Source organism: Diadema setosum, chromosome 4, assembly GCF_964275005.1.
Source record: "Diadema setosum chromosome 4, eeDiaSeto1, whole genome shotgun sequence".
Classification (NCBI taxonomy): domain Eukaryota; kingdom Metazoa; phylum Echinodermata; class Echinoidea; order Diadematoida; family Diadematidae; genus Diadema; species Diadema setosum.
Genome location: NC_092688.1, coordinates 35,048,461 through 35,068,716, shown reverse-complemented (window position 1 = coordinate 35,068,716; position 20,256 = coordinate 35,048,461). Strand labels below are relative to the sequence as shown.

Below are 20,256 nucleotides of genomic sequence, written 5' to 3'. Positions count from 1 at the left end.
GCGCAGAGATACGTTTATACATGTATTTACATGACTGTCTTGACACAGGCTTGATCAGCGCATGTGAGGCACTATTGAATAATCGCGACCATAGTCACCCTATAATTCTTTCGGACACAATTCCCAAAAGTAGGAAAAAACTCGGTAACTTCCGATTTTTTTTTTGTGAAGACATTTCAGAAAGTATCCAAACAGATAGACGACGCCAATGATATTTGAAACGCTACACCTATATTGCAGGCTGCAGCTTCACACACAACATGAAACGATATAGTTTGCATCAAGATTTCAACCTCCAAATGAGGCAAAATACATTAGTATAGACACTACATCTTTATAGAAATTAATTGTGAAGTTACAGCCCCCCCCCCCCCAAAAAAAAAATATATATATATATGCTGGGGTGAAATTCAGGCAATCTGTCGTCCGCTCATTTATTATCATTTTTTAAATCAAAATTTACCGCATACACTCACCTCCCGTTACAACTGCCGAAAAAAAAAAGCTAACGAGCGGATATTTGTTTACGTGAATGACCCATGCATATTACGGGCAGGTATCACGGAGTACCTCCTTGGTATCACCAGGGAGGTGCTCACCTCCCTGGTATCACAACGTTTTGTACGTGAAGTATTTATAGAATATAATAAAGACAACACTTGGTTTCTTATCATCAAACGATTATTATAGATTTAGTGTTAATTTACTGTTACGGAACTATTGTGGCAAAGTCTGTATTGTCAATCACGTCATGAATAATATGACTTACCTGCTTGACAAATGGTTCATTCTGCTTTATTCTGCTTAGCGCGTGTAAACAAAATAAGTAAACACGTACCGAACGCGATGTGATGAATCATTTGAATCAAAAATATTTTAATCAGAATTATTTTTGGTACAACCCCCTCAGTGACTTGGTTACATATTTATGTTGTATTATACTTCATGGAAACTTCTAGTTAGAATGCTATATATAATATCAATTGTCAGGTTTTTGTCGCCGATGGGATCGTATGTTTTGTTCAGTTTTGTTATAATTATAGTGGCCGAGATTTCACTGATTTCACTGTGCATAGCATACGAACTGACTTGCCCATGCCATGGATCGAGCTACGAGAGCTCCATCGCCGATATTGACAGAATGGAGTTATGGTTCACATTACACAAATCTTACTGAGCGTTATATTGTTATAAACAATGTATACGTTGGAGGCGATGTGATAGAACCATATACAAGTTTCGGTACGGAGGAATCAACAATGTTTTAATCAAATAATTTTTAGTAAGACCCCCTGAAAGACATTTTATTTGATTCTATATTTAGGTTCATTAATTATTCTCTATGGAAATGTCGTGTTACCATTTCAAATCAATGATAGCTTTTGTTACCAATCGTATAATTCGAGGCCGAGATTTTTGTTTACGTGAATGACCCATATTACGGGCAGGTATCGTACGTAGTACCTCCTTGGTATCACAACGTATACGTGAAGTATTTATAGAATATAATAAAGACAACACTTGGTTTCTTATCATCAAACGATGATTATAGATTTAGTGTTAATTTAATGTTACGGAACTATTTTGGCAAAGTCCATCACCCCTTCGAGAGTGAATATTTTCACTCGATCTTTTTTTTTTTTTTTTTTTTTTTTTTTTTTTTTTTTTTTAGAGAGCCTATGTTTGATAATAATGTGAGTTATGCGACATAATTGTCATTTGAAAATCAACGACACTGCAATTACCGGTAGGCCTGCAGGCAGTACTTGAGTTTCTGAAATTCAAAGTTTTTTCTTAATCATGTCTTCTTAAAGATGGAAAAAAAGGAAATAATTATTATTATATTGAATTGAATTAGAGAAGGAAAATATACACCATTTATTGGCTGGTTCCTTGATTTGGACTGCCAAATCGGTATGTTTAGCAACTAAGGGTCATCTCTATAGGTATGTTGATATTTCAATCTCACTGCTGCTTCTGAACTGTATGAAATTCATGTCCGAAATCATGCGACAAAATAGTAACAATACACGTTTGTATGAATGAAATCACTTTTTCTTATAGCTGTGTCTGATACACATACAGTCACTTCCCCGTTACAACTGCCGAAAAAAAAAAATAAGAGCGGGGATTTGTTTACGTGAATGATCCATATTACGACCAGGTATCATACGAAACGGTTTGTACGTGAAGTATTCATGGAATATAATAAAGACAACACTTGTTTTCTTATCATCAAACGATGGTTATAGATTTTGTGTTAATTTACTGTTACGGAACTATTGTGGCAAAGTCTGTATTGTCAATCACGTCATAATAATATGACTTACCTGCTTGACAAATAGTTCATTCTGCTTTATTCTGCTTAGCGCGTGTGAACAAAATAAGTAAACACGTACCGAACGCGATGTGATGAATCATTTGAATCAAAAATATTTTAAACAGAATTACTTTTGGTACAACCCCCTCAGTGACTTGGTTACATATTTATGTTGTATTATACTTCATGGAAACTTCTGGTTAGGATGCTATATATAATATCAATTGTCAGGTTTTTGTCACCGATGGGATCGTATGTTTTGTTCAGAATAATTATAGTGGCCGAAATTTCACTGATTTCACTGTGCATAGCATGCAAACTGACTTGCCCATGTTTAGTGGATCGAGCTACAATAGAGCTCCGATGTATACCTATATACAAGTAAATTCGACAGGATCATGCTGGAACATTCAACTCCCTAGCAGTTATCATGATGTACATCTCTCAAACACCCCACAGTGAAATTCGACTGCAAAACTCGAAATATATTGACAGAATGGAGTCATGGTTCATATTACACAAATCTTACTGAGCGTTACAAGTATATTATATTGTTATAAACAACGTATACTTTGGAGGCGATGTGATGATCCATAAAAGTTTCGGTACGGAGAAATCAACAATGTTTTACTCAAACAATTTTTAGTAAGACACCCTGAAAGACATTTTATATGATTCTGTATTTAGGTTTACATTATTCTATAATAATATGGAAATGTCGTGTGGAAATGTCGTGTTACAATTTCAAATCAATGATAGCTTTTTATGATACCTATATACTCACGTATGAAACAAGGTGTCTTGGCTCATCTGCAGGTTGAAATCTTGGCTGTATATGGAAGAGTGCTGTTCGTTATTCCGAGGGTTCTTTATTCCGAAGGTTCGTTATTCCGAAGGTTCCTTAATCCGAAACACACAAATTCCCTATACATAGAGGTTGGTTAATCTGAAAATGAAAAAGGGTTCGTTAATCCGAACATTTTCCTAGCGATATTCGGAAGGTTCGCTATTCCGAAGATTTTGTTAATCCGAAAATGAAATTCGGAATAACGAACCTTCGGAATAACGAAACTTCGGACTGAAGAGCCTTCGGAATAACGAACCTTCGGAATAACGTGCTGTAACCGTATGGAAGACGATGCCGTCAAGCGAAAACTCTTGTCAATTTATCTCCACAAGCAAAATCTATAACATGCAGTGACCATCATACATTATCACACTGTACAGTGTTTGACAGTGTTCATACAGAGATGTTTGTACATGTGTATTTCAGTGTTGTAAATTTTGAACACCGCTTGTATATTCGCGTGTCTTTTCCCATTCTTCAGAATAGAACTGGAAATTTGAGTAATTTCGAGACAGTTTTACATATATATATATATATATATATATATATATATATATATATCTGTATATATAATAAATACTTGTACATGTACCTACGTAAACCACACCACATAATTTTTTTTTTCAATCACAATTCTGAGAGTGCTAAACAATGTATCTTGTTTGATATGGAAAGGTAAGTAGTTAAGAAACAAACCTTATAATAAATAATGATAAATCTGTTGATCTTATATACAAAAACATTGTAATATAAAAAAAAATGCGTGTATTATGGTAAATAATTTTCACATATATGTAGTATAAAAATATAACGATAGGCCTACAGACTGCAGCAATTCTCTTTAAATAATAGCAAGACTCTTTTGGGCTATTTTGGAGGGGAAAACTATAAAGTATCAACATGGAGACAATTCGCAAACCATAATACAGATGAGACATTGGTGTGAACTATAGATACATGTATCATTTTATAGATTTTGTATACATCACATCCACCTCATTTTGGGCATACACAGATACATAGATGTAAAAGACAGTGTACCAAAATTTTGTGTAGGAATAAGATGTCAATATATTCCTGAAAATACGCCTGTCCGGAGATCAGGAGGTCGTAGGTTTGAATTCTTCTCGATTATGTACATCCGTGATTTATTTTGTCAAAGATACTTCAAAAACACTGATCAGATTTCTAATGCTTATAAACGTCGATGTATAAAAGGCAATTTCTCAATCGGATGCAGTAAGACGAGGGCTGAAAATGTGCGGCAGTACACCTCCCCGACCATGGATTACATTCAAATCTTTTCCGACAATTCTGATGTAAAAACTGAAACAAAACACCACGGTAAGCCTGAAACTAAGGTCAGAAAGAGAGAGAGAGAGAGAGAGAGAGAGAGGGAGGGGATATCTTTCCATTCACAGTTCCTTGCTGAAACATGAGGTCGACAAAGCTGTGAACTTGACGAACATAACAAAACAAGGTTGATCTTGTCAAGGATTATAAACTCGGTTCTAGTTTAGTTCAGTCTAGTTTTATTCACCATCATTCCAGTACAATGAAGTGCAATAAAAAGACACTAAAAATAATTGAATTAAAAAATAAATAAATAAGAACAAAACAAGAAGAGTTGATCTTGAAGGTGAACCCTATATACATATTTTCATATGCTTTATATTCCCTGGAAGAGCATTTCAATTGTGGTTAATCAAGTTCCCTCGATTGTTTGCAGTTAGTTAGTTTCTCATCAGCGTATAAAGTTTATCTTGCAAGTGCTCTGGATCGGCATCTCGCTTTATAATTATCCCTCTTGAAGCTAACCGAGCTAACCAGTATCAACGATTATTGCACATTATGACCTCGGACAGAACCGGAGATGGTGATATCAGACCGTACATACCAACATTTCAAGGGAAATGTAAGTACAATTACAAAACGAAGTGTCAATCACTTTTCAAAATGAATATTTCTGTGATTATTCTTATCAACTCGTATAACAGCTAATGAGGCCAACGTGGTTGCGTGAAGTAATTAATGCACTTAACTTTTTTGTTTCATCAGTCACAAACACGCAGTTCGTGGTATTAAAAAAAAATCGAGACTAACTCCTGGAATTGGTATTGCCGCTTGAAATTGTTGCCTTTGTTGTTACCGTTTTTTATACCATTGTAATGATTATCATGAATACTGTACTATTATCATCATCACAAATAACTTCATTCTCTGTATAAGTTGTCATCACAAACCTCCTGAGAACCTCTGTTTTGATTGAGGAGAAAATATGTTTTGTCAAGATTATTTTGACGATGCTCATAACGTCAGAGTACGTGGAATCCGTTCCAGTTAGTGCTAATGCTATCGACCACGTTATTAGCCTCTTCACGATTCGCGAGATATAGGCATATATAGCACACATACAAAAAAAACAAAAAAAAAAACACCAATGACCAGTAACAGGAACAACAACGATGGCGAGACATAATACTAATAATGTGAATATTATACAAAAATGAATTACACTGAGAATACTGAGCAGTAACATGTGAATTATCATTATCTTCGGTTCGACAGTGTTCTTCCCAGTCTATTCAATACACGTGTATCACCTATAATAATTCCACGTCAAGCATATCGCTGTGCTTGAAAGCGCAGATTTAAACTTCTCTCTGCCATTATTTCAAAGACGTGCGAACATTGCCTGTTTGTTAATATCAAAATTTACATACTTACCGATGTAATAGATTATTTATAAGAAACTTACGGTCGATCCACATATTTGCAAAGAAAATTCATACAGGGATAATTCACAGGGATAATACATTGTATGAGAAAAGGAAGAGAGAAAATATACCTTCGATATAAAAAAGGAAATGTCTGAAAATCAAGCTTATCCGAGGTACTAAAAAGGACAGATTACGAACATCTTGTGGGAATTTACCAGCAGGCCTGTACAGCGTTTTGCACTACCAAAGAAATTATTAACCAGCATACATGTAAACATGTAATGTGTGAACTAATGATTGATCGTCGAGTCAATGTTTTTACTGTTTGAACATCACAGTACAATGTAAATTAGGCCCTACGTCCGTGTGACGGGGGATGGGCATTCAGGGTAATATCTTTGGAGTGACTGTTGCGTAGTGTATACTGAGTATAATATTATTATTTTGCATCGTAATTTGTTGTTTTGTTGAATATGACAAGGGCAATAATAAACAAACATACAGCCTAAATAAAATAAACATGAAAAATAAGTGAAAACGCGCTGGCATTCATTACCCATCTATACACGCCTATAGGGGGATTCACACGTATACAAGTTACTGGGTAAAAAAACGAGAAATTTGTAACCCGCTAGTAAACTGAGTTCTTTGCACGAGTGGACAAAAACCCAACAAATAAGCGCGGTCAGCAGCGCAATGCTAAACCCAAGAAATCTTGCTGTTATTATTAGCGCGCTAATATTTGGCCCGCAGATACGTGTGAACGGTCAACCACAAAAACTCGAATCTTTCATATCCCATCATTCATAGCGCACGCCACAACAGTTTGCACTCGACAATGTATGTGAGGTTCAAGAACAATGCTTGTAGTTTTATCAATTTATCGATAGGCAATTAGCGGGTTACTAGTATTTCTGTGAGGGAGAAAGACTGCAAAAATAAAAACAGACAAATAAAGAAACAGACAAAAAACCCAACAAACTCTAGTTTCCGAGCGCATAGTATACTCTACTAACCAATTAATTTGGAGCGTGTCAATTAACGGTTTCAATAAAAAACAAAGAAAACAAAACAAAACAAAATAAAAACTCGAGTTTCGGGGAGCTTGGTAACCCGCTATATTATGGTACGTACAAACGCGGCTACTAAGTAACACTCGTAGGCCTTATACGTACAATTTCCTTCATAATACCCTATCAGTACAATGATACAACATGCGCTTGTTCACCCGGATCGTTCGCATTCATTAATATCATGCATGTATTGATATTGTGTTTACTATTTTTCCATTCTGTAGAATACCTACGCGCCATTAGCCGGATCTACTACCCATCATTCATTTCATAGCGGGATGATGACAGGAAGCATTTTTTTTTTTGACACAGTTCTCCGATGGAACCGTCAAAATAATTATTATAAACTGTTTAAAAGTTTGGTGGTCTGATTTCATTTTCAGAGGTCCCGAGAAACCACTAAAGTGCCATTTGAGATGTAGAGTATCCATATCCTACTTCTTGTTATGATGAAAGTGTAAAAGGAAAAGACATTGGTTGCATTCATAACCGACAATCTATGAAAAATTATACACACATTGTTCCCAGGATGAATCCCTTTGAGAAAAAAAAATACCTCTGAAGATTATTTTTTTTTTCTCAGAAGGGATTCATCCGGGGAACATAACCATAACATCCTAAAAAGTTTATCTTTCCATTCTGTAGAATATCTACGCGCCATTAGCCGGATCCACACGTATAACAACATGGCGGGATGACGACCCAGGATGACGATTGAACTCCAAATCTCGAGATGTTTCCCCCTCTTCACGCGTTTGCATATACCGACAATATTTACGCAGCTGTCACACAGTAGTGTGATGTTGTCATTTACCCGTTATTGTGATGCTCGCTTGAATGATGGAGTATAAAATCTGGAGATTAGTAAAGTATTTTCGGTCAACCGTTTACGCGGTCACCGGGAGCAAATCAGCGCACTATTTCAGAAATCAAGTGCAAGATTTTTTTTTTCTTTTTTTGGTACCGTCGCGATGCTGATCGCGCAAATTAGTGGGATTTTGTGTGCACATGTGCAAAAATCTCGAAATTACGATGGCCATGTAAATCTCGAGATTTGTATCCAGCTTTTTGGCATACGCGCGAACCCTAATAGTGGCTCTTGTGTTTGTGGGGATATAGTTGTGTGCAAAACTTAGAACAATGTACAGTACACTGTATTAAAAAAAAAATACGACCTAATAGTACACCATGATCTAGTCTACTGCCGATTCCACAGCAGAGTAGATTACCAAAGAAGCTGTTCACACAGTTTGAACAAGGAGCTACTTTGTCTGTAGTAGCTCCTTGGTTTGAACAACCACCGTGGATACTCGCTGTGATGCCATCAACGTCGTTCCCCAATGTTCAACTCTTCAGACAGGTGGGCTGTGGGTAGCAGCGGGCCAGATGGAATGACAGGCCTCGGGCTGGGCATGGTTTTCGCCAGGAACGTTCAGGCTGTGAAGGGGCTCGGCCGAACTTCGGAGAGGTGGAGGAAGAAACTTTTCAGGAGCAAGACAGATGGATAAAGCGACTGTCTCTGGCGATACTTCGTGGCCGGGCATAGAAAGTCGGCATGTCCGAACCTCTCCAATTCTTTTGGTGTTTTTTTTTTTTGTTTTTTTTTTTTGTTTTGGTTGAACACATCTGCCTGTGTAATAAAGAACAAAACAGAAACATTTTCATATATAATTTTATTACCATGGTTCCATGAATAGACATTTTCTTCAACTAATATACGATTCAATCGCACATCCCCTAGTTTATGTACCAGAGTAAAATGATATTCACACAATGCCTTCCATTCTGACTAATAAGAAATTCGCGGAATAAAAATAAGCGTCATATAGGCCGATATAGGCCTTACGTGTTTTCACAATCTACAGACAAAAAACAAAAACAAAACAAAATAAAACAAAAACACAAATACACATGCACACACACACACACACAATGCGAAAAAGAACAGGTCATGTTTGTTTATATATTTACTAGAATAACATTACCTTTGGTGACTGGCTTCCAATGCGCATTCCTGTCTTTTCTCGATTTGCTCCTGAGATCTATAAAAAAATTGATACAGTGGAATAAAGATTCATTTTTTTTTTTTCACGCGTGAACGTATATTGAAAGAGTAACGTCGGGTATAATACAACGTATCTCATTGACTACCATGATTCATCGCAATATCCCGCGTTCCCTGTTAATGGAATCAATTGAGTTTTCACAGCTTAATTCCGAGACAAACTTGAGTTTTATTTATTTATTTATTTATTTTTGGTGTCCTGTTCGTATCGCTTACAAAAACGTTCAATTCGAATTTTGATGGCCCGAAAAAAAGAAATGTATCGTGGCCTACCAATGAAAGGAAGCATTTTTTTTTTTTCGACACAGTTCTCCGATGGAACCGTCAAAATAATTATATAAACTGTTTAGAAGTTTGGTGGTCTGATTTCATTTTCAGAGGTCCCGAGAAACCACTAAAGTGCCATTTGAGATGTAGAGTATCCATATCCTACTTCTTGTTATGATGAAAGTGTAAAAGGAAAAGACATTGGTTGCATTCATAACCGACAATCTATGAAAAATTATACACACATTGTTCCCAGGATGAATCCCTTTTGAGAAAAAAAAAATACATCTGAAGATTTTTTTTTTCTTCTCAGAAGGGATTCATCCGGGGAACATAATCATAACATCCTAAAAAGTTTTAGAACCTGACATCAAGCTGCTCCCACTGACTGTGATAACAAATTATGAAATGGAAATGGAATTATGCAACCTGCAAATCATCTTATAGCTTGTCAAATTAAAAAAAAATCATATTTCCATCTATAATAACTTTCATAATTATTCAGCACACTTCAAAGAAAAGGGCACATCAAAGCAAACAGCAATTCATCATGATGGATCTATGTACAATATGTATACGATCTACATAGATGGACAAAACTGACACAGTGAATGAACAACCTACAGTCTTCTACGGCATATAGCGTCTCAGTCAATTTAATAATAACAAACAGTAATAGAAGAGCTTTGGAAACAAAAGCAGACAAATCAAAATACACTGTACATATAAAAAAAGTATATAGGATACTACGCAGAGAAAATTGAATGAAAATGATACGCAAACACACGCACATAATCATGATGCATCGGACCACTGAACCTCCGCCAAACGGCCATGTTAGTCGTTATGTTGCAGGTATTGTATACTTCATTTTTATGATTATGATATGACAGATTAATTACATCATAAGGCTGAGCTATGTAATATGATGTAGAAACGGTTATTATAAATAGGGGCTACTCAAAGGTAGGGAAAAGAAAATGACACGACGAGGGTGTAATGCTGCCGCGCCATTGTGTTCCCCTGTTTCTGATACTACCTAGTAGTACAGTGTAGATCATCCCCTTCCAAATCTCATGTAAACTATACTCGACAGAAATTATAATCACCCCTTCCCATTCTCTTTGGGCACATATTATTCACTTTTAGAATTAATAACGAACATTCCTTCATTTTTGACTAACGAATCTCCTTTTTGGAATAACGAGCTTTATTTCGTTTTCGGATCGATACACATAATCTTGAGAATACTATGGACGCTTCAGAATAAGGAAATTTATTTCATTTTCAGATCAACGAACCCTCGGCATAAGGGACCCTACTTCATTCTCGTTTGGCCGATTACTCCTTGCGAAATTCATTATTTAGAAATCTATTTTTCTGAACTTATTACACGCAAAAAACCTTGAAAATCAAGGTGAAAAAATAAACTAATCAAATCTTTTGTGGGTCATCCTACATACATCTTTTCTAGCAGGCACAGGATATTCTTCACGAGATAAACTTCAAGCTCTCACATCATGCACTTATACGGATAAAGATGGGTCGGACTGACTAACTTCTACACTCAATGCCTGTATACTCACTTTTTCACTCAGGACATCGCGAGCTGGGGTCGGTAGATCCAGGTGTCGCGTCGGTTCATTTCTACGGGATGAAGGCATGCATCTTGTCCAGTTTCAATAATCGCGATCCCTTCGTTGTCCCTTACGCCTCATTTCGAAAGGTTCTATATTCTTTTGCGAGATTTCTGGGTCGGAGACGTATGTATACCTCGTCTTGCAAAACCTAATTGTTTTAGTTGCTCTCGAGTCGCGTCGGAATCCGTAGAGCTCTATGCGCAGCATCACACCGAGGAAAGGAGACTATGTGCCCTCAAGTAAACAAACGGAACGACGCGACGGCTGATATACATGTATAGCGCAGTGCGATCACAGAACTCCACACACACGCGACGTGCATACAGTTCTGCAAAATGTGCCATGAACCCCCATGATTACGCAATATTCCCACGCCGCGCCGTCTCTCTCCCAAATTCACGGAGGTGAAAAGGTCAACCTCCCAGACCAAGCCGTGCGGTACACATCGCTCTCGTGTGCGGAAGATAACGGTTGAAAAAGCCCAAGCCCAATGTAGTCAAATTCAAACGGTAGAGGGAGGTAAGGTCGTATCACAGGGAAAGTGTGGGACCCACACTTTTAATCGGACGACGTATTTTTGCATTTCTCAGCCATTTCTAGACCAATTTTTGTCAAACAAACTTTGAATTCCCCATAAATTTCAATGCTCTTTCATATTTCATAAGTAGTTTCTCATTATCTTGCCAAAAAATTTCATCCCGACGTGCCATCATCAACCAGAACAGGACCTCCCCTTTAATGTCCTGAGCAAATATAAGAGAAAAAATTGTGCCATCAGGAAAAATTTCTTAAGTATTTTATTGTTTTTTGAATTTCTTATGTATTTCTTTGTTTTTTCGACTTTATGTTTTTCATTGTTTTTTCGATGAAACTTGTCCACGATATTGTTCCGAACAAGATAATACATCAATAATTGAGTTAAATCAATAAAACCCCAAAATAATCATGCTTTTATGAAATTTGCTGTAAGCACAGTTTGCATTGAAATTGTACACGAATTCACGTTTTTGAGCAATTTTTGGTCTGACATGCACATACATATTTCTGCACAACTTCGGAACCGCGCGCCCGGGCATCGCAAATTTGGGGTCAAAAGATGCGGGAGACTCAAAAGAAAAAAGTCATGAAACGTCGCGGCGATAGCTTTTCGCGTTAGCGATACATCGCGCGGAACGTCGAGGGGGGGGCCTCGGAGGCCCCCCCCCCCCCCGGCCTAGTTAGGGTTAAAGGCGGGATCAATCCCTAAACATTTATTTGAATTCAGTGGAAGCAGAAGTATTAGAATGCATCAGTGAATTTTGAAGTGGAAAGTCTTTTCGAAAGTTAATGATTTTTGGTTTTTAAAATCCATATGATATTATTGCTGGATATGAAAGCTACAACAATCCATGATGTCACAGAAATGGAATTATATTAACCATATGAAAAGATAACAGGTGTATATTCTCCCTGTCGAGATTAGTAAAGTGCTCCTCCATTATACTAGAAAAGTGAACATACATTATGTGAAATCCTCCTTTAAATATGATTTTTGTATGTGTATATTCTTGTACTACTGTGACATCGGAAATTGTTGTAGTCTTCTAATCCAGCAACGAGAGCTTATCGATTTAACCACTATTTTAAACATTTTTAAACACAGAATGTATTGTCCTCTTTGCCTCAGACTCCACTGATGTCTTCTTGTAGTATTTCTGCACACACTAAATCTGCAAACACATTTTTGGTTATTTCCTTGTAACCGAGTTTGTGCCAATTCCTTAACTTGCTGAGCTTTTTTCATCAGCATTCAGTATTTTAAATCCACCTAAACTTCGAAGTTAATAAGTTCACTCTGGTGTAGCACTGTGCCCCAGATCAACAGAAAGGCCATAGTGACGCAATACGGATTAGGGGGGATAAATCTTTAGTCATGGACAACGAGTTTCCAGATGTGTGCTATTCGGCAAAGAAAGCATTCCAGCGTGCGTACCTATTGTCGAGCAAAGCACAGTAACACATCATCCATTTTTCTGGAATAGATAATGAATAATTTTGTGAATGGTTGTTATTTCTCCCTTCGTAACGATTTTCTCTATTCTCCATATTTTTCTGCCTTTCCAGTTTTGGGCTGACACCGAACACCGCCCTCACGATTCCCAGCCCGCTGAATCCAAACCAGTCCATCGACACCACCCTACCGCTCAACTCCATGGGTGCAGTGCAGAAGATGAGCCCCCTGATGAACCTGCAGGTGGCCGTCAAGAACAACATTGATGTCTTCTACTTCAGCTGCATCGTCCCCATCAACATCCTCTTTGTGGAAGATGGTCAGATGGGTAAGCCAACCTGCCCCTCCCCCCCCCCCACCAACAAAACCACCAACACAACCACCACTCACCACCAAGACTAAAACCGCTACCACCACCGCTACCATTACTAGCACCACCAATATTACCACAACTTCATCCATCCCATCACTATGACTGCTGCCACTGCTACCTCTAGCCCTCCATCTTCACTGTCACCATTACCACTGCCACAACTTCCACCACCACATTTACCACACCAGAATCACCCCACCACCACCACTACCACTACCACCTCCACTACCACCACACAATTACCATCACTCCTATCACCACCAATCTCTCTGTTCTGTTCTCAAGACAAATTTTCATTTCCAACATCACAAATTCTTTCAAAAACAATTACACAAAAGTCAATGTAATATATATTGTACAAACTTTCTGTAGCACTGAATATATGAACATACTCTTGGAAGAGTACAGCTCAATGATTTGTACTTCAGAAAGCTTAGGTTCCGGCAAAAGAAAGTTTGATGTTAGGTTTTATTGACATCATTATTTTTGTTCATGAAAGGTTAAACAAACAGTAATACCAAATGATTTAGCCTTGATTTATATTCTTCTTTCAGAGAAACAAACATTGTAACTTTATTGGCATCAGTGCGAAAGTATTTCTCAATCATGCCCAATCAAACTGTGTATACCTGTTATCGTCACTTTCCTTCTTCACCCGATATCTTTCTGTTCGTCTGGAAGACTGTAAATGTGTTGTTTTTTTGTTTTTTTACTTTGTCTACCATTCAGAGAGGAAAGTGTTCCTGGCAACGTGGAAAGACATCCCTCCCAGCAATGAAGTGCAGCACCAGATTTCCAACGTCAACATGAACTCAGGTGAGTGGTTACATTGTGGTATAAAATAGATATGGCAATTGCATGGCAATTACTTTTATTTTACTGAGGCACACCTTTTTCCCGAGAATAACTCACAGGCAAATCGTGATATCTCAATTCATGTGATTCTGCAGTTACAGAAAAAAAAAATCAAAGCTTTGTTACATGTTTTCCAATCTTTGAACATCATTATTTCTGACTATCTGTGTGTCAAAACAGGGTCAAAGACCATCTCAATAGATAATTGTCATCAAGGCATAGGTTTTGTTTGGTTTCCTCTCTTTTGTTGAGTTCAGTAAAAATATACTGCTAATGTCTTGTATTTTGTTGTAATTGTTTGAGCGCATTGAACCTATGTGGAAAGGTGCTATCTAAATATTGGTTATTTTTTTTATCAGTATAAGTATTATTAATCAGTAGGCAGGCAGGGCACGATATCATTTGTAAAGCTAACGGGCACTCCCCCTGTTTGATGGTTGTGTATGTGCTGCAGACGGCGCCCAGGCCAAACTCCAGCAGAACAACATCTTCACGGTGGCCAAGCGGACAGTGGACGGCCAGGACATGCTGTACCAGTCCATCAAGCTGACCAACGGCATCTGGGTCCTGGCCGAACTCAAGATGGTGCCGGGCAATCCCCTTGTGCAGGTTAGCCTTCTACTATGTCCCGCTGTGTCCACTACAAAATTGAACTCATGTTAACCTGTTGAGGACAGACTGATTTTGCTACAACACACATTTTCCATAGACACCTGCCCTTGCATATTCGGGACTTGTCCTCAACGGGTTAAAAAAACAGAAGTCCTCAGGACCAGCAGTTTTCTTTCATTATATCAAAATTTTGTTATAAGCAAATACATAAACAATAATAAAGAAAAAAAAAAAACCCATAAAGCAGATAGTGTTGAGGCCTGAATTTTTTACTTCCCTGTATCCGGGATTTCATTATAACTGTGTTTGTTATAACGGGAGTGTACTGTATGAAATCCTGCCCCAGCGGTAAGGATATCTCTCAGTTTTCTGAGCAAAAGAGCTCAAAAGCCTTCCTGCAGTATGATCCTCAAGCGCAATGTGGGAGACGTGATGTTCATGCATGTCGGGTGAGGTTGATGGTTGCTATGGCGAGCAACCATGATTTATTGCTGTGAGCTTTAAAGTTTGAACAATTCCCTATTTTTTGTTTTGTTTTGTTTTTTGTTTAACAAAAAGAAAATTGAGACAGAACCAGTCTTTGTAGCCCTCATGTAATCACTATGGGGGAAAAGGGGGAGGGAGGGTGTGGTCTAGGAGGTTCAACTAAGATAAAAAGTTGCCATTGCAGTTTGGTAGGATTTGATTACTGTTTCCATGGGTATTGACTGTCACATTTTGCTGCAGATATTGTACACATTGAGTATAATCCATGTTCTCACATGCACAAACCTTTCCCCTCTCTCTCTCTCTCTCTCTTTCTCTCTCGCTCTTGCTCTCCTGTTCCATCTGTCCAGCTTGCCATCAAGACCAGAGCGTTGGACGTGGTGCCGGACGTCCAGGAAGCGTACACAAGGATCCTGGGCAATTAGCGACTTTATGTGATGTGGTGATTGGTTACTCTGTTGTGTTGTTTCTTTCATTTTTTATGGGGGAGGGGGGCTGAATCATGAAGACAAAATATTTTCCACATTGGGTCCCTCGTCACGTAAGACATCAGTGGGTGTACCCCAAGGTGGCAACGTACAGGTGTTGAAAAAAACACACCATGTTTTATCATTTGCTAGACTTTGTAGCTATTCATCTTTGCTGGATCATATGGTTTACATATGTACATGTAATTGATATTCCCCTATACCCTCGCCTCCTTCTACAAGTAATGTTAGTATGAATCTTGTAAAAGAGATTTTGTTTTTCATATACTTATTGTCAGGCCTACTTAGACCACAAACTCTTCCTCAAAGCAGTGACCCCCCAAGATCCTGTTTTTTAAAGTGTTGTTTGTCTGGATAATTCAGCGTGTGTTTGGCAGCTAAGGACTTATATCACCCAACTGTTGAGGAGAAACCTGAATCCGTTCCGAAGCAGTGCGTGTGCCTGCAGAAAGATCTGCTCTGCAGTGTGTTGTGATCCGTGGGTCCCATTCTGCTGGCGGTGTGACCTACAATACGTAGGTACCAGCACTGCGCTGCGGTGAAAATACTCGGGTCAGGACAACAATGTCAAACAATGTTGTTGTTGTTGTTGTTGTTGTTGTGGTGAGCTTCACACAAGGCTCGCCTACCCCTCCTTTTTTTTTTTTCTTTTATAGATGTTTACAATGCATGAAATTTGACTCCATGGAAGACTTATCAACACTGCCGCCAATTCTCAATCCACAGCCATATCATGTTACACTTTCTCAGTATGTTCAGATTGGTGAATAATTAAGTGTTGCTGCACTCCATAAAGACCTCTGTATAACTGTAATTCTCTGAGAGCATGCATGACTTTAAAACAGGTGAAATTTCTTCCTAGTGTACAAACATTAAATGATATCTTTTTATAAAAGTTGATTGTCATACCTTAATTAAATTGATGTCCCTTCATAATGAAGCTTAGTGCATCAAGTCCATGTGAACAGCCACAAGTGGTAATAGACCACAGGGCTGAATTTGTGGTAGGTCTAATGAAGCTGATCTCTGTGGTCAGGGTCATACACGTTTCCACAAATTGTGTGTTGCGTAATCCAGTGATATATGGCCTGGTACAACCTTACGCCAGTTGGACCACTTAAAGCAGGCAAACTTATTTTGACTGTGCTAATCAATTGCCCCAACCCCCCCCCCCCCCCACACACACACACATACACACACACATACGCATACACTCAAATAAAAGACAGAACAGCAAAAGAAATGAGGGGGAGAAAAAAAAAGGTGGGAAAATCCCTATCAGTCTATGAAAGGTACAGTACACCTAACAATTATGTGGCATTTACCTGCCAAATTTAGAGAAGTATGCAAATTACACCACTGCTGGAAAGGGAATTTTCCAGCACAATGCTTGATTGCATGTTTTTTTTGTGTCAGTGCTGTCTTGTTTCAAGGCTTGTCCATGAGCCAGGTGAATTGTTCCCCGCTTCATCCAGCGATTTCCCACACTTCTTTGAGCTACATCAGCACTTGACTCATACAAATCATAATGAAGTCATTGTAGCACACAAGCATGTGCTGAATGGAAAGCACTGTTTCTTGACTGGTGCCTATACCGGACCCAACCGAGGTCCTTGTCCATGTGTGAGCACTATAGAGATTTATTTCCTCTGCATCCCTTTATGAATTCTTAGAATATTATATTCTAGAGTTTTAGGTTATTCCTGTAGTATTTCACACATTATTAGAATTTAGTGAAAAATATTATGTTATATGTGTATCGTGGCTATGAATATATTTCTTGATTTCCATCGTCATCAGGGGAGGGGACTATTTTGATTGGGTTAGTGAATTGATATGCCTTCATTTAGCAGCGAAAACCTCCGATTACCAAAGTATGTGTTTTACTTATATGTACGAAGTCCAGCACCATTAGCCTACAGTGGGATTAAAGTGTCACAAAAAATGTGTCCGTATCAGGAAAAGAAATATATATTGTGAATTTTTCTTTGGAAGGATTGTGAATCTGAAAACATAAATTTGTGTGGATATTGTCAATAACGCATGAATTTGTGATGCGTAATATATTGAATAAATGTGAATTCCCAAGCAGGTCTTTATTGGTTTGCGATTGTTTAATACTTCCCGGGAATGTAGTCAGTTGTGATATTACATGATATGTAGTGTGCAGGTCTGTGTATGGTAAATGAGTGTGAGCAAAAGATTACACAGGAGACTTTACCCTTTACAAAACATATCTACATTAACCGAGCATATTGAGTGCTACATTTTTATTAAAGTCTTTGGGATTTCAGAATCTTTATAAGGCTCCATCTCACTGGGGGAGATTTCAATGCAGCTGCCACGACTCGTGTAACTCTAAAAAGACCAAGAAATGGCTTGCCCTCTCGCCAAGGAGGCGACTCCAGGGAGAGATCTGAGACATCTGGAAACAAGATGACAATTTATTTGTCTGGAAGTTGTAGGGATGTCGCTGCGACGTCTACAAGATATTTCAGTCGTGGAGACGTATCAGAGAACTCAGAGACAAAATTTGTCTTTGCGACTTAATCAATCAAGGGTCTCTGAAAAAAAATCAACATGTTTTATTTTATCGCTACTCCCCGAAGACCAGGTGAGTCTCCAGGAGATGTCGCGGGGACGTCTCTGCTACAACCTCACGACTAGTGAGACTTTAGCTAATAAAGAGTCTCCACCCAGTTGCAACCTATCAGTCTCCAAGGCAGCGAGATACATGTACCCACTTAACCCATTCTATACTGAATTTGAAATTCCCATAGACTAAATACACAGGCCACCGGGTTCTCGTATTGAACGGGCTAAGGAATGGGTTTGTACATGAACATGTCTCATCGATATCATGCGGCTCATACCCTACAAAGGCAATGAACATTTCAGGTGATGAAAGATGGTAGGAAAGAATGAACATTTGGAATTATGTCATATTATCTTAACAGCAACTCATACAGGGCATATGCTTTAACTTGGATGTGTGGATGCATAGGTTCATAAGTGTCAATTTGAATGCAGATGGACACACGTTGTTTAACAATGTGTTAAGTGTATTAGATGTGTTCTTGTGTGCTGTGTGTGTGTATGTATGCTTATCACCTAGAGATATTTTTATTTTGTATTTATTCATAATATTTGCATGTGCATGCATTATGTGTGTGTGTTAAAGTCTGTTGTGTGTCTGTTGGTATTTCTATGTAATGACCCGAGCAAGTGACCATGTAAAGGTGAAAGAAAAAAAAAAGAAAAAAAAAAAGAAGTGGTCATAAAACAGGTACACAAAAGCCAATAATTATGTAAAGGGATATCATCCTTGTGCATGAATCTTACGCATGGTGGATGCAATGATATCCGAATTTGGATTAAAAGGTAAAGGTATAAAAGTATCAATCCCCCTGCCCTCTAGAGGAGGTGCGTTTTCATATGCATGTTCGTCATGTCAGGAAAATGAAAATAAGGGGAATTCTTTTGATATTTCCTTTATAGCATTGTACTTCAAAGTCATCATAAACTGATGGTCCGCGCAATCTGCTAACATATTCGTGTTGTAATCCCTGTGAACTTCAATAATCTGATGCAAGGCGTAAAAACACCAGACACGTAATTTCACGAAACAATTAAATTCTTCTTGCAACGATGTGCATATCTTCATTTTTGTAAAATGCCTGCCTCTCACACTCGGAAACCATTATACTGCAACGTAATGATCGTGCGTATACGTGGCAGCGGGGGGATTTTCTCGCTACCTACTGCCCTTCGAGCGCAGATAAAAATCTGCTAATTACCTCGTAATATTATTGTGGTAAGACGGGAGGTGCTTATAATCACCTATAGTCCTTCACTTGAATTATTACTGGCCTGTGTGATTAACGAGACAGTGCTCGGATAAACTGGAAACGGAATAAACGGAATAAACTGGAAATGGAAGCTACATCAGCATGCATCAGACTCCTTAACCCTAACCAGGCCGGGATTTTTTGGCTAAAACGGAGGGGGTCGGATTCCGCCCCCCTCCCCCCCCCCCCCCCCCGAGATCTCGGCCATCAGTAGTGCGATTGCGACGAAATTTGGCATGCGTGACATCCATGTCATAATCTACAAGATTGTGTCATAAGATTTTTGGAAACAATTTCTAATTTGAATTACTTATGCAAATTTAGCTCGAGATCGTATTTAGTCTACTTTTTGGGCTGTAAATCTGTGTTAGCATAATTATTCCACAATTGTACATCACAAAAACTTCCAAAAGTCATTTCAATTCTTATGTATTTTATTGTTTTCAGAATTTCTTGTGTATTTCTTTGTTTTTCAACTTTTTTCGGGTGTTTTATTGGAAATTGTCACTTGCCACTTTTCTACCATAATTAGCATGAAATTGATCAGTGAAAGTGATTAATTGTAAAAATAACCAGGTTTTTATGACTTCCATGACAGAGCACTGTTTTCCATAGGAAATGTACACAAAATCACAAAATTTTGCCCATTTTGGGGCGACATGCCGTTACAAA

General features: G+C 38.2%; 1 protein-coding gene across 1 annotated transcript in view; it reads left to right on the top strand.

Moving 5' to 3' along the window:
- Nucleotides 1-17,827, top strand: part of LOC140228025 (AP-1 complex subunit beta-1-like) — a 41,345-nt gene extending 23,518 nt beyond the window's left edge. Inside the window, exons 15-18 of the mRNA XM_072308423.1 lie at nt 13,036-13,250; nt 14,025-14,111; nt 14,605-14,759; nt 15,599-17,827. Of these exons, the coding sequence (XP_072164524.1) occupies nt 13,036-13,250; nt 14,025-14,111; nt 14,605-14,759; nt 15,599-15,673 (532 nt within the window). The 3' untranslated portion in view covers nt 15,674-17,827. The remainder of the gene's footprint in view (nt 1-13,035; nt 13,251-14,024; nt 14,112-14,604; nt 14,760-15,598) is intronic.
- Nucleotides 17,828-20,256: the final 2,429 nt, after the last annotated feature.